Source organism: Urocampus carinirostris, chromosome 18 (genome assembly GCF_059441175.1).
Source record: "Urocampus carinirostris isolate Australia breed hairy pipefish chromosome 18, RoL_Ucar_1.0, whole genome shotgun sequence".
Taxonomy (NCBI): domain Eukaryota; kingdom Metazoa; phylum Chordata; class Actinopteri; order Syngnathiformes; family Syngnathidae; genus Urocampus; species Urocampus carinirostris.
In genome coordinates this window covers 27,074,820-27,090,160 of record NC_142366.1, presented here as the reverse complement: position 1 = coordinate 27,090,160, position 15,341 = coordinate 27,074,820, and the positions used below count along the sequence as shown (strand labels likewise).

General features: G+C 39.9%; 1 protein-coding gene across 1 annotated transcript in view; it reads left to right on the top strand.

Moving 5' to 3' along the window:
- nsmaf (neutral sphingomyelinase (N-SMase) activation associated factor) overlaps window positions 1-15,341 on the top strand; it is a 29,510-nt gene that overhangs the window by 11,107 nt on the left and 3,062 nt on the right. Inside the window, exons 13-26 of the mRNA XM_088322693.1 lie at window positions 80-256; window positions 3,113-3,192; window positions 3,282-3,372; window positions 3,446-3,509; window positions 5,668-5,719; window positions 5,905-6,025; window positions 7,635-7,766; window positions 7,846-7,888; window positions 8,769-8,935; window positions 10,864-10,975; window positions 11,048-11,106; window positions 13,617-13,684; window positions 13,753-13,820; window positions 13,888-14,011. Of these exons, the coding sequence (XP_088178819.1) occupies window positions 80-256; window positions 3,113-3,192; window positions 3,282-3,372; window positions 3,446-3,509; window positions 5,668-5,719; window positions 5,905-6,025; window positions 7,635-7,766; window positions 7,846-7,888; window positions 8,769-8,935; window positions 10,864-10,975; window positions 11,048-11,106; window positions 13,617-13,684; window positions 13,753-13,820; window positions 13,888-14,011 (1,358 nt within the window). The remainder of the gene's footprint in view (window positions 1-79; window positions 257-3,112; window positions 3,193-3,281; window positions 3,373-3,445; window positions 3,510-5,667; window positions 5,720-5,904; window positions 6,026-7,634; window positions 7,767-7,845; window positions 7,889-8,768; window positions 8,936-10,863; window positions 10,976-11,047; window positions 11,107-13,616; window positions 13,685-13,752; window positions 13,821-13,887; window positions 14,012-15,341) is intronic.

Genomic DNA, 15,341 nt, shown 5'->3' with positions numbered 1-15,341 from the left:
GAACCTGGGCTCTCTTGATCCCAAGACTGAGCTAATGCTGCCCCCGATCACGGGTTTGTTTTATTTTGTTTTAATTTAGAGAACCACATGACCGAGCACACGGCCGAAAGTTACATGCTGCAGTGGCAGCGTGGCCATTTAAGTAACTACGAGTACCTCCTCCACCTCAACAACCTTGCAGACCGAAGCTGCAATGATCTCTCGCAGTATCCAGTCTTCCCTTGGATTATTGCTGATTACAGCAGTAAACAACTGGGTGAGTTACACGAATATCAAACCAAAATCTTCGGTTATTCAGAGGACACTAAAAAAAATACAAAATTCAACAATAGTTAACATGATACAAACCTTATTCATGTTGTTATATGTTGTTAAAAAAACAATCAAACAATCATGACTGAAAAACGCCATCACAGCGTCAAACCATCTCTTAAAGCAGGGGTGTCAAACTCATTTGAACTCGGGGGGGCCACACCATAGAACAAACATTCTGTCGGGGGCCGGACTAGGAGATTAAAGAGAAAGAAAAAGAGAGAGGGAGAGAGCATGAGAAACAAAAGGGATAAAAAGAGAAGTCGTGAGAGAGGGGGAAAGAAAGGGGGGAGGAAGAAATAAATTCAAAGGGAAATAGAAAGACAAGGAGTGAAAAGAGAAAAGAAAGTGCAAAGGGTAGGAAGAGAGAAAGAGAAGAGAGAAAAGGAAAAAGAAGTTAGAGCAAGTTAAAAAGACACAGAGAGAGAGAAGGAGACAAAGAGCAACAAAGGAAGAGAAAAAGAGACAGAGTGAAAGGGACAGAGAGTGGGAGAAAAGGTGTGGGACAGAGAGAGAGAAATGAATACAAGTACAGCGTCTTTGAGAGAGGCACCTGGCTTTGGCAACATCAACCTGCAGCTTGTTTTTCTCTTGCGCTTCTCTGAGTGTTGTCTCGCAGGCCGGATTCAATCCATTAGCGGGCCTGATCTGGCCCGCGGGGCCGCCTGTTTGACACCTGTATCTTAAAGCAAGGTAGAGATGGGCAGCTAACATTATACATTCATAATTTGTTATTGCCACCATATCTAAGTTCTAAATAATGCGTTATACGATTTGAGCGCCTAAAATTGAAACACACTCAATTTAGATATACAGTATACCTGTACTAAATTTAAAAAAAATGGACTGACGTGTGGTCCTTAATTTCAGTGTCTGAAATAACGGGGCGTGTATCTTTTACATCGGGCGAACAACTTATAAAATATCTCCGCCCGAGTGGCTGACAACTTTAAGATTATTATTATTATTTTTTTTTTCCCCAAATCAAACGTTTGCTTTATTCCGATTTCGAAATCTTAGTTCAATTTGGGAATTTCGGTTCGTTTGGCAATTTGCATACTCTGCAGCCAATCAGAAGCCTGCATCAAATAAATCCGTTCTTCCGGACTTTACAGAGCGTTATAAGGTCGTGCATTTGCATATCATTTCCCAAAGTAGATACACACAGAACACAAGAAGTGGTTAGGAATCGAGCCTAAACCTCAGCCCCATAAGAAATATTCAAAAGAAGCTAATAACATTTATGACGCTACAAAACGTAAACGTACATTAAAAGCATCGTGGAAAGAGGATTTCACGTGGCTTGCAGCAGACGACGCAACGCAAACATTGCATGAATGAAGATGAGTACGTACTGATGGCAGATGGAAAACAGCTATGTCATATACATGCAATGAATTTTATAAGTAGGTTTATAATAAACTTAATTTTAAAGTGTTGTTCTGTTATATATTCTGATGATCAATCCTTAATACTTCGCAATAATGTTTTTTTTTGCGATGAGTCGTCTTATTGTGTTTCAAATTGTGAAAAATGGGGCAGGCAACTTTTCAGAGGTGTTTGCCTTGGTGATCGGTAACCTTTTGTCATGAGTTTCAGACACTGCTTAATACATTTAAAAATCCATAAACAATAGTTAGTGTTCCCTCTAAGCTGCACGCGTGCGCAATTGCGCACTGCTCGCACATTCTCGGCGCACAAGAAAATCTAGCCAGCGCACAAAAATGAGGGCGCAGAATTACTTAAGAAGCGACTTAGGTCAAAGTTACAGTGCATGAAGGTAAAAATACACGGGTTACCCTGACGTTGTGTCCTAAATGCGGTATTTTGAAGTCGAACGAAGTTGAGTAAAGTTAGTAGAGTATGTCGAGAACCGGCTTCTTCGGCTCGGCTCACTAAAAAGGAACTGGCTCTTTCGGGTCCTAAACGGCTCTTCGGGTTGTTTTTGCTTCTTTAATCCCAATATGACCAAATATGAAGTAAAATTATGCACACATTGACTTAAAGGAAGGGGGAATAGAACAAATTAAGAAAAAAATACCAACATGAAAAAGTAGTGAAAAGCTGAGAAAAAAAGAAACAAAAGGAAGAGAAAAAAAGAAGGAAAAATTTAGAAAAAAGCCAGAAAAAAAGAAAAAGAAATGTAGGAAAAAAGTAAATAGAGAAGAAAAAAGTAACACCTCGGAAAAAATAAACACAATGAGATTTTTTTTAAAGGAATTTAAAAAAAAAAGTAGAAATAAAAACACGGAAAAAAGAAGAAAAAGTTTGTGTTGCATTCAAATAATTTCCAATGATATCAAGTGAATCCTGTTGCCAACATTGCACTTCCACTGAAAAATGTGATTAAGTACAGTTCCGTATCTTACAACCGACTCAATAAGCCCCCAAAAATGTTAATGTTTTGCGACAAAATATATCAGGAAATAAAAAGAAATGGATATCTTGTGAAAGGATTGTAAAAACAAACGACGTTTGTCGGCCGTACAACCTTTGCGATAGTACATGAGTCAATTCATTCAAAAGAGAAAAATAATTTTGCATTGCCGGAAACTCGGCAAAATGTAACGTGATGTCAAGTTTTGGACATGATTGATAATTAATTATCTTGCCACACTTGGGATTATGGTGGCTCACTGTTGTTTCAAGCGTTGCTCACCGACTTTGTGTGAACGCTCAGACCCGCGGAAAATTAGTGGGAACATTGGTTACAAAACGGTGTTACCATTATGAAAAACGTTAGGTGAATGCATTTGGACACAGTTAGTCCAGAATTGATACCCGACTGGATGGCTTTCAGATCTGACGACAGCCGCCTCGTTCAGGGACCTCAGCAAACCTATAGGCGCCTTAAACAAAGAACGCCTGGACCGACTCTTGGTGAGCTCCGATTCCCCTGCACTCCTGTTCCAAGAGGTTTTGCTATTTTGCGACCTAAAGTACGCTTCCATCCGCTTTCCACTTCTCAGGGGCGCTACGGCGGCATGCCCGAGCCTCGCTTCTTGTACGGAAGCCACTACTCGTCGCCCGGATATGTACTGTTCTACCTGGTCAGAGTGGGTAAGCTGCTCATCATCATGTTTTAACCGATCTCAGGAAACTGTTTTATTCTGGTATGATTCCCTCCACACAGCTCCTGAACACATGCTGTGCCTGCAAAATGGTCGATTTGACCATCCAGATCGCATGTTTAATAGGTAAATTGCAAATGTTTCCTTTTTTACTGTATTTTCTGCATGATAAGGCTCACCCCTTTATATTTATTTCTCATATATAAGGCGCACCGGATAATAAGGCCCTGTGAATGAGTGTACAGACGCTCCCCTACTTACGAACATTTTGTTCAGGATGTCGAAAAATACTTGTGCATTGCTGTAAGTTAGTTTTTGTATTGTGTGCACCTTTTTCCGAGTACAGGACATTACTGTAGTGCTTCTTTTCGCCTCTACCGGCGTGTGGCGCTGTGAGAGCTCACCCAGCATTGACCCGGAAGTAAAAAAAAAAAATCCACTTCCTCCTCCTAGTTTGTGTGTAAACATTCTATACTGTCTACACTATGTCTATAATGTCTCCAGCATCCACCCCGAACACAAAATCCGGCTTCTACTTCCTAGTTTGTGTGTATACACACTGCGCTGTATCTCTAGCACGCTAAGAACTTTGACATTTTTATTGTTTAATATCTCATGCATCCGTTCAATGTGGTTGGTGTAAAGTACAGGCAAGCCGTTTCTTTTGAATTGAAAATGGAATAAGAAAGCTTGATGCGGTTGAGAATATTGTCGGATAGATTTTTTTCGCCCACTTTCTCCCACAGAGGAGGTAGTCGCCTAACTTTTGAAGCTCATCTTCCAGAAGTAAAACTCAACTTTATTTATCTTTACAGAGCATATTATTTTATGACATGTTTATTTTATAGTACAAAACAATCCAGGTTACTTATACAAGCCTTAAACATACAAAATATAGCACTGAAGCAACTTATGAACAAATTGAACTTACGAACGATCATCTGAATCTATCTTGTTCGTAAGTAGGGCAGCGTCTGTATAGCCAATGGGCTCTTTGTACACCGGTTATATAGTAATGCAATGATTAATCAGATGATAAATGTTGGAGGTCAAAATTGCAAAACCTTGTATGCAACTAGAAACGAACTTGATACCACCGACACTAAACCACCTTCGGTACAGATGACATAAGAAAAGGCATTCGAGTTTCTCATTATCGCAACATTTTTACTCTGCGTCAGTAACACTGATTTGCATAGTGCATTCTGATCGGTCGGGAGCCAGCAACCTGTAGCTCTGAGGCTTTTTAGCGCCGCTCTAGCGGCTCCTTGGAGTTTTTTCAGGAATGTTGAAAATATAAAAAGTTGAAGGGATTATATGAATATTTTTTGTCATTTTTTTGATTTTTTTTTTTTGTAATACAACAATTGCAACAAAAACTTAAGGAACAGTGTGTAATATTACGTGCCTCCTAGTGGTACAAAAAAAACTTTCATCCAGCAAAACAAATACATTGATTGAAATTTTAGTCAAACATACTTCAACTATCATACCAATGTTAATTTTTATAAAAGAGAAATCTATTTCTTTTACACCGTGGAATGCCCACCTAAGTCGGCGCCATGTTTGTCCGGCATCCTGCTGCCGCGCTCTGCGGTGTGTCACTGGCCCTCGCCTGTACCAGACAAATTTTACTCCCTGGGGCTCTAACAATTTTCGAAAGCTAAAATTTTGAATAAATATTAAATAACTTCTAATTAGGAATTAAAAAAAAACAAGGTTTGTTCAATGTTTTACACTTTTGGTGGCACTAAACATATTTATGCTTTTGTTTCCTTTGGTCCGTTCTGGCTTTTTTAATAAAGTTGCGGTTTAATATGTATACGTACCTAAAAGAGGTTGTATTTTGTTGAAATACTTTCTGCTTCCTCCATTCTCCAATATTTGTCGGTAAATATGTGGAGAAACGGTTTAGAATACACTATGCAAATCAGTGTCACACTGAGTAAAAAATCGTGTGATCATGAGAAAAGCGCTGCCTTTTTTAATGTCATCTGTATCACATCCTCTCACCACCACTACTCGGATACAATTCCTGTTGCATGCATTGTTTTTTGACTTGGGATTTGCTCAAACACCGTAAAAACGTTGGTAATGGATACCTATAAATACTATATACATTTCTAATCTTATTCACAGTATTCTGCAGTATATAAGGCGCACTGGGTTATAGGCCAAGCTTTCAAATTGGGGTGTTTAGGGGCACCCAATAGTCCGGAAAATACAGTAATTTAATTTAAGACGGTGGTAATTGTTATTTATCTTGTATGCATGCTTTTTACAGCATAGGTGAAACGTGGAAAAACTGCTTAGAAGGAGCGACAGACTTTAAAGAGGTACACTATTTCTCCTCTGCTCAAGCTGCAATATCACAGATATGATTCTCCTGAAAGTTATTGTCTCAAGGACAGACCGCTTCAGCGTATAAAACCGACGGGGCTAATTTGTCAAGCGTAGTTTTATCGAACGCAATTCTGACTCGAATTGATGGAGGTTATATTTTTGCTTTGTATTCCTTTAGTTAATTCCAGAGTTTTACGGGAACGACGCCGGTTTCTTGGAAAATCACCTCCGTCTCGATCTCGGACGGCGACAGAATGGGAGTTTCGTCGGCGATGTCCAACTCCCGCCTTGGGCTTCAGGTCACTTGCAGTTGATTAAGACTGTGATCCTCCACTAGTCTGGTCTGCTGTGTTACAGGAAATAGAGTGCCTTGTGAAAGTATTGCCACAGGCTCTTTGTGCTTAGTTGGACATTGCAAACATACTTCTATCTATGTACCTTGGTCATATCCCAACCCCAATGCCCAAACACCCAAACCAGTTAGGCACCTAAGTTGGTCATGCTTTCGTCCCTCCAGATGAAACAGGACGCAAAAAACTGCTATGTCACTCGGGTCAGGGTGACACAACACACTCTTCTGTTTAACAGCAGGGCCAGACAACTTTCACTGGTTTACCCCTTCCGCATCATACAGGTTACCTGCTCATCTCTTAGAACACGTCTAAACATCCCACTATCCTTTTACACCTGTCCACCCATTCCTATCACCAACAAGAGTTCTAGCTTCCACTAGATTTAAACCTCTTTCCTCCAGCGCTCTCCTAACACCATCCCCACGTCTATCGCGGCCTTCCTCTTGGTCTCCTTCCATTGAGTTCTGCTCCGTAGATCCTCTTCAACATTCGCTCCTCATCCATCCTCTCCAGGTGTCCAAACCGAGTACTCTCTTATCCACACGCTTGCTCAGTTCCACTACTACTCCAGTTCTGTCTCTCACAATTTCATTTCTCAATCTATCCAATCTTGTCACTCCTAACATAGTCCTCAAACACTTCATCTAAAAAATATTTAATTTCCTTCTTAAATCTGTGTTCAAGTCTCTGCACCATACGACAGACGACACAATCACACTCTCATACAGTCCCCTTTTAACATCCATAATCATACTCTTGTTGATCACTCTCCTCAGAGCACCCAAAACCTTGCTTCCTTGATTCACTCTGTGCATACCTCGCACTCCATTCCACCAACTGCAGCCACATCACAACCCACGTACCTAAAGCTTTCAACTTCTATCCAGCACCTGTCCGTGCAACCTTATTTCTAACGCCATGCCCACTCCATCACGTGAACACTTCATCACCTTACTCTTCCCAACATTCACTCATAACTTATGCTTATCACACACTCTTCCAAACTCCATTACCTACCTTCTCAATGTTTCCTCCGAATCACCCACAAGCGCCGTGTCATCTGCGAACAACAACTGACTTAACTGCCACACCGTTCCACTGTTATCGATCATCTCTACACCTCTGCCAAATACTCTTGCAGTCACCTCTCACCACGCCATCCATGTACACAGTAAACCGCCATAGTGACATCACACACCCCTGTCTCACACCAGTCAACACAGGGAACCACTCACTTGTCTCATTCCCTACTCTTTACACGTCCTCTGCTGTTAACATAAAAACTCTTCAATGTTTCCAACAACTTTCCACCCATACATTACCATCACTTGCCACAACACTTCTCTATCAACTCTGTCATACGCAGAGTATAAGACATAGGTTCCATTTTTCTCTATTAACTAACTCTTTTAAGGACACTTCAAACGGTTCACCCCACCTTTGATTCTATTTTAGCACACAGGAGGTTAAGAAACACTAGATTCATTCAACCAAGAAGCTCATTAATAGATGTCTGTGAAAGCTTAAGACCCTCTCTCTGTTTCGTGTACCCCAGATGGTCAGGATTTCCTGCAGAAGCACAAAACGGCACTGGAGAGCGAATACGTGTCGGAGCATCTGCACGAGTGGATCGACTTGGTATTTGGTTACAAGCAGAGAGGAAGTGAAGCCGTCCAGGCTCATAACGGTAAGGGTAGTCTGAATCAAATCTAAAGAGGGATAGAAAATCGGATTTAAGTGATTTATTTTGTTATTATTTTTTTCAGTATTTCACCCGTTGACATATGAAGGTGGCATTGACTGTGACAGGTAAGCTATTTAAAAACGACCTAGCAGCAATGTAAAGGAATTTTATAAGGCACACCTCAAAATATATTCATACCAAAATATTTGTTCATGTAATAGCTGAGGCGCATGTAATTACAATGACCGTCATGGTTCATGAAAAAAAAAAAATCAATATCAGAAAATATCTCATTTCATAGGACATTAACCTAAATTATGAAATCTTGTTTGACTAAAATTAAAAAAGAGAATAATAAAAAGAGAATCATCAATGTATTGTTGTGGATTAACTGCAAGTCAGCAGCCTTGGAGTTGATAATAGCCTATTGTGTGTAGACAACTGGCAGAAGTCACGGGCTGTTGTGCTGAGCGATCCGCGCCGGAAAAAACACATTTTGTTTTGAACACACTATGAATGCCGACATGAAAAGAGAAACAATGAAGATTGCTCGAACATTGAATGAATGTGGCTTGCCCGAATGCAATAAAGAGCATTCCCTCTTCGCCATATCCCCTCTCTGCGTATATTTTGGGGTGACACCTAACGACGTCCTCTCCAAAAGTATGAAGTAGCTTCTCATTGTAACTATGCATTTCCAATTTTTACAGCCTATAAGGCGCTTTTTCAGTTTTCTTGCAAATGTTTTGTTTTTTAAAGTGTCCCTTTTAGTCCGGTACTTTGAATGGCAGTTCTCATAAGAAAGTGTATCTTGTTTACACTTAGTATAGTACCTTACAAATGGTTTGTCTCTATATGTAAAACAGATTATCATGTACAGTATGCAGTTACGGAATATTTGTTGTGTTGTGCTTCTTTGGGATTTCGCTTTATGAACCAAATGTGGAAAAATTAAGGCCCCGTGCATGAAAGTAAACTCAACTTGTGCTTGCACGTCTGCATAAGTATTGAAGACCCCGACCAGAGGGTGGCGATGCTGACTCAAATCCTGGAGTTCGGTCAGACTCCCAAGCAACTCTTCACCACTCCTCATCCTCAGCGGATCACGACCCGGGCCCGGAACATCTCCAAGCGCCCCAGCCTCACCTCGCCTATCGGTGAACACACCCCAGGTTGGTGGATTTATTTTTGTTTATTTTGCTTGGTGTTATTATGTTTTTTTCTTGTATTGAATTGTTGCCAATCTACATACGAGATGAACTCAATTTACTTGGGGGGCGCTGGAGTTAGGGTCCATGTAGAGTGGGGGCTGCATCAGGTCATCCTATAGATAAAAGCGTAACTATTCTCTAATAACGTTTTTTTTTTCTACAATTAGATAAGATCTTAAGGAGATCATTTCTGCCTCATGCCACGAGGTGCTTTAACTCCACCCGGGGGAGTAAAAGCCCACATTAAACCCCACTCCCACATTTGCATATTACCCTATTTTTATTACAGTGTGTATTTTCCGTAGCACTATTTAAATCCTCTATAGCAAAACGTTATATTGGGTATTTTTGTATTCTATATCTTTATTTTATTATTTTATTTTTCAACACAAGGATACTGCTGGAAGTGTGAATTTTCCTACGGGGATGAATAAAGTATCTCTATACAGTGGAACCTCGGTTCTCGACCATAATCCGTTCCAGAACCCTGTTCGAAAAGCGATTTGTTCGAACACAGATATCATTTTTCCCATTACAATTAATGTAAATCGTTTTAATCCGTTCCAACCCCCTGAATGTTTACCTTTGTTTACCTTAAAGACACAAATAACATAAATGTAACCCAGGCTAATCGTACGTTCGCGTTAGCGTAATCTTCCGTAACATGAACGTTTTAAAAAAAAAAAAGGATAAAGAAAATAATTATGAATAGGATTTTATACCTTTGTGGTGGTCAGCAGAAGGCGCAGGTGGACTGTGGAGAGAGGGATGGAGGAGGAAGGAAAATGATTGTTTGGAAGGAGAGTCCCCTTCCATTGAAAACTTCGGGGAGCTCTTCTGTCTGAGGGGTGCTCACACGTTCAAATCTCTTTGCTACAGGATGTTCTTTGCTCTTAAAATATCTATCCAACAAAACTCGCTTCTGCCTTTTTAGCACTTTTCGGAAGTGGTTCATGACAGTGTCATTAAAGTCGTGATGATTCTGGTGGCTGCAGCTTCATCGGTGTGGTGAAATTCTGTAACTCGGCCCATTTGCTACACATTTGTTTCATCTCGGACGTCCCCTAGTGTATTGGAGGTGCAATTGCACCTGAGAAAATTAAAAGGAGTAAAAAAAAAAGTGATGTGAAACATCCAGCCCGGCGTTCGAACAACGAAGCAAGGATTTCTCGAAATTTTTGTTCGAACTGAGTCGTTCAAAAACTGAGGTTCCACTGTATATATATATATATATATATATATATATATATCTATAATCTGAAAGAAAATAAACGAATATGTAAAAAGTGTGTGCGCACGCTCTCTCCCCATCTATTTTGCTCCATCTCAACCAAGTGCACTGACTTTCAGATACGACATTTAAAGCACTCCGCAGACAGACGTTTCGTCATGAAAGCTTTTTTTTTAAAAAAAGACCCCGAATGTACCATCATTTTTTACAGCATTTGCAAGTGAATTGTTCCCAATTTGGAGCCTTGACAGCATGGAGGTAGAACCCATAGCAAACTCACGCAGGCGGGAGTCGTAAACGATTGTTATACGGTCCGAAAATGGCCAACAGGCGGTTTTAGACCGCTGATCTAGAATTTCTCTGCTCGAAAATTTTTTCCCCATAAGACATAATAGAAAACCAATTAATCCGTTCTCTGCCTCCTGAATTCATCAATGTGATCCTTAATTATGTAGAAAATTGCAAGTTTTAGCTGGCGGTGAGCGATTTTCAGCACTCGACTGGTAATGTCTGGAAAGTCTTGGAACTTCGACTATCTCTCGTACCGATATTTGCTCGAGAGGCATCTCGTATCTCAAATTTTTTCGTAACTGGAGTAGCTAGTATGTAAAGGGTCCACAGTCCTTATAGAATCCCGTAAATATACGTGCTTTCCTAGGATCCCTGCAAGAAGACTCCTCCTTCGAAGACTTGACCGAGGAAAGTCGGAAGCTGGCGTGGTCCAATATGAGCCGTCTGACGCCGACCTCTCGGCACAAGATCCACAAAGAGTACGCCGGTCCAAGAATTTCATCAACATCCATTCAGCCATTTTATATATACCTTGTTGACTTCCTCACCAGGGCAGTGACGGGCATCGCCGTGACCTCAGATGGCGCTTCTGTTTTCAGCACGTCTCAAGGTAACGATTACAAATTATTTAAGGGACGGGGGGTTATTTAGCACCACATAGTGGTAAACAATCATAATACAAAACAAAATTGATTTAAAAAATACATGAGCTATCTCACAGGCGTCAAACAGTCGGCCCGTGGGCCAGATCAGGCCCGCTAAGCGATTGAATCCGGCCCGCGAGACAACACTCAGAGAAAAACAAGTTGCAGGTTGAAATATTTCAACTTGATGTTGCCAAAGCCAGGTGCCTCGAACAAAGACACTGTACTTGTATTTCTTTCTCTCTCTCTTATTTTTTCTTTTCCACCCTTTTTCTCCCACTCTCTCTGTCTCTTTCACTCTCTGTGTCTTTTTCTCTTCCTTTGTTGCTCTTTCTCTGTCTTTTAACCTCTTTTGCTCTAACTTCCTTTTCTCTTTCTCTCTTCCTACCCTTTGCACTTTCTTTTCTCTCCTTCTGTCTTTCTATTTCTCTTTGGATTTCTTTCTTCCTATCCCTTTTCTTTTCCCACACTCTCTCCCTCTTTTTCTTTCTTTGTCCCACCCTCTCTCCTTTTCCCTCCCTCTTTCTCTTATTTCTTCATCCCTTTTTCTTTAATCTGCTAGTCAGGCCCTCAACAGAATGTTTGTTCTATCGTGTGGCCCCCGAGTTCAAATGAGTTTGACACCCCTGAGCTATTTTATAAACATGGGTTTTCAAAATACGAAATAAATGAGCCTCACATTTATGAGCTGACATAATTGTATGCCATTTTGCTGCTACGGGTACTCAAAAAGGCTGGGCAAAAATGAGAAGTAGGATGGTGGTTGCTAGGATGCTTTTACATTATTATTATCACTTCACTTAGATATTTTTTTTGTCTGTTTATAATATAAATCGTCTGTAAATTGATGAGATTAATTAAAAAAATGTTTCTAAATCTGTCATTAAATTTATATAAAAAATATTTCCAAAAATAATTTTGGGGGGAATAATTGTGTATTTTCTTCTTTTTGTACAAAAATGAATTTTAGAGCAGTCTGTTTCACATGACGATATAAATATCTTTTGGTACTACTTTGCTACCAAATTCTATAAATCTTAAATAGTTCGGCAGTATATTGCAAATGACCAAATAGGTATTTTCTATGAAGACCTCGTAATTGAAAAATAGTCTAGCAATGTTCATTTTTATCCTCTAGATCAGACATGTCAACATACGGGCTGCGGGACAGATCCCTCACATTGGATGATTTAATCCAGCCTGCTGTAAATTTCTCTCATTTCTATTAAAAGTTAGGATTTTTAAATAAATACAAACCAAATGCTCCTTTTCGCCCCCAAACGGCAGTGAAGTGTAAGAGAGCTGACTCTAGTTTTATATAAAGACAATACTGTGCAGTATTTTCTCAGCTTCAGTAGGCCCAGACAAGTACTTTGATGTTATTTCCCACTGCTGAAACTTTTTAAAAAAAAACTTTACTACTAAAGTAGTATGACGATTGAGGCAAGCATGTTTTTAATCGTACGTCCCACTTGAGTTTGTTTGTTTGTGGTGAGTTGGTTCGGATGTAAAGCTGCATTCACTCGAACAAATTGTTAGCACATTCAAATTCAAACATGAAAATGTTTTTTCATTGTTTGTGAATAAATAATAATATCCCTTGTCATTGGTAAATATAATTTTGAGTGTTGGCTTCAAATGTACACAGAATGAATAAACATTCGACTGAAAACTGAAGCTCAATATTTGCCATTGATATTTTTTTCCATCCGGGCCCCGAGCCAAAATGAGTTTGACACGCCTCCTCTAGATGGTGCTCTTGGTTTAAATACAAAGGCTAGTTCAATACACTTCTACTCCATCTTTGGACAAAGAGTGACAAGTAGAAAAAAAAATCAATTACTCCTGTATGAAATCAGTTGTCCATCACTACATTACATTTTAATCGAAAAATCTATCAATTGTTACAAATAATAAACTGTGGTTTCTATTATTCCCTGTGCTTTTTAGCTTTCGTTTTCTGTTGCACTATAACAGGGGTCGGGAACCTATGGCTCTTTTAGTGAGTACCAGTGGCTTGTAAAAATGAACTAGAACAAATAATAATGGCGGATCAGTGGTTTGCACAGTTCTGAGGTCCAGGGTTCAAATCCAGCTACCGGCCTTCCTGTGCGGAGTTTGCATGTTCTCCCCCCCACATTCCAAAAACATGCATGTCAGGTTAACACTCTTAAAATTGGTCTCCTCCCGAGGTTACTTAAGTCGTATAATTATATTGATATGGGACTTAATTTTTATTTCGGATTTTTTTAAACCATCTAACGTCACACAGCAAAGTAAAAGTACATTTTTTTGTTGATTTTTGTCATAAAATTATTGGATGCTGCTTTCCATCTCAAAAAAAGATTTTGTTTTGAAAGCTCTTTGGGTCAAAAAGCTTCCCGACCCCTGCATTACCCCATGCAGTGACACCTAGTGGTCAAACAATACACATTGTCCCTTTTAATATGTTGAATTTTGCTCCACTGTGATTCAGACTCCACGCTTAAGATGTTCTCCAAAGAATTGAAGGACTTTCAGAGGAGCGTGTCTTTCTCCAATATGGTGGGTTTGTAAAACGCCTTCAAATTAAAACGAGGTCCTTCAAAGTAAAGCCCTCTATTGTTTTCCAGGCTTTGTCGTCGTGCCAGTTGCTGGCAGACGGGCAAATTGTGGCGTGCTCCTCCTGGGATAATAACATGTGCGGAGAGTACGAAAAATCCTCTTCATTCTCGTCGGTTTCTCACATGCTCTTTGCTCTGCTTTAGTTATTTCTACTCTGTTACGTACGGGAGGAGGCAGGACACGCTCATGGGTCACGACGATGCCGTCAGTAAAGTGCTTTGGGCCGACAACAAGCTCTACACTGCATCTTGGGATTGTGCGGTCAAGGTGAGAAGATTGAGTTGCGGGGCCACGTTGGGCTAAAAGATTTGGCCGAGGGGTCTGGACCTGGAGACCTACCCAATTTATCTCGTTTTCGTTCATGCTAACTGCTTCATGCTAAAAAAATATATGCTAATGGTAACATGCTTACAAATTATGCTAAGGGTTACATGCTAATAAGTTATGCTAATGGCTACATGCTAAAAATTTATGCTAATGGCGTGAGTGAATGGGTAAGCGTGAAGCACATTGTAAAACGCTATATAAATGCAGACCAATTACATGTTAACAACATGTTTATAAATTATGTTAACGGCTAAATGCTAACGGTTACATGCTAATAAGTTATGCTAATGGGGACATGCAAAAAAGCGATGCTAACAGCTAAATGCTAACTTCTTCATGCTAAAAATATGCCAATGGCTACATGTTAACAACTTCATGTATAAAATTATGCTAACGGCTAAATGCTATTGAGTTATGCTAATGAGTACATGCTAAAAAGTGATGCTAACTGCTTCATGCTTATAATGCTAACGTCTACGGACTAATGAGTTAAGGCTAGATGCTAACAAGTGATGCTAATGTCCAAATGCTAAAGGCTATGTGCATAAAAAATAATGCTAACGGATACATGCTAATGAGTTATGCTAATGGATACATGCTAAAAAGTGATGCTAAAATGTTAATGCTAACGGCTACATGTATACAAATTATGCTCGCGTCTACGTGCTAATGCGTTATTATAACGGCTAGATGCTAACAAGTGATGCTAATGTTCAAAGGCTACTTGCGTAAAAAATGATGCTAACGGCTGAATGCAAATAGCTGCATGCTAACAAATTATCTGCGGAGTTCCCCCACAGAAACAAGTAAATATTAAATATTCTCTCTGAGTTAACTTTATTCTAACAGTTACATGCAAACAATTGGGGTTATATATACCGGTATCATCTTACAGCTCCATCACGACTCACAATTGCCTTGGGAATTGTCTAGTTTTAGACTATTTCTGTAGTTTTACTGTGTTAGAATTTCCATAGCAGTATTCTCCGCACTAACCAGATGGCGACACGTAAAGCCTGACTGTTGTATAGAAATCTAATTCATACTAGACTGTATACAACAACCAAGGGTGGAAAAGGCAAGGAGAGAGCTCAGCCTGGGATAGATAATGGTACTGTCCGCTCTAAATGGGGCATATTTTAAAGTACAGTTTACAGTCAAGGTTGTGCCGCCTTATGATGAAAAGCCACAGAACAAACTGTAAAAACGCTAAAATCCCAATAAAGCACCCAGAGCAATTTGATAGCGTCAGGGGCTTAGTTTGCCTACC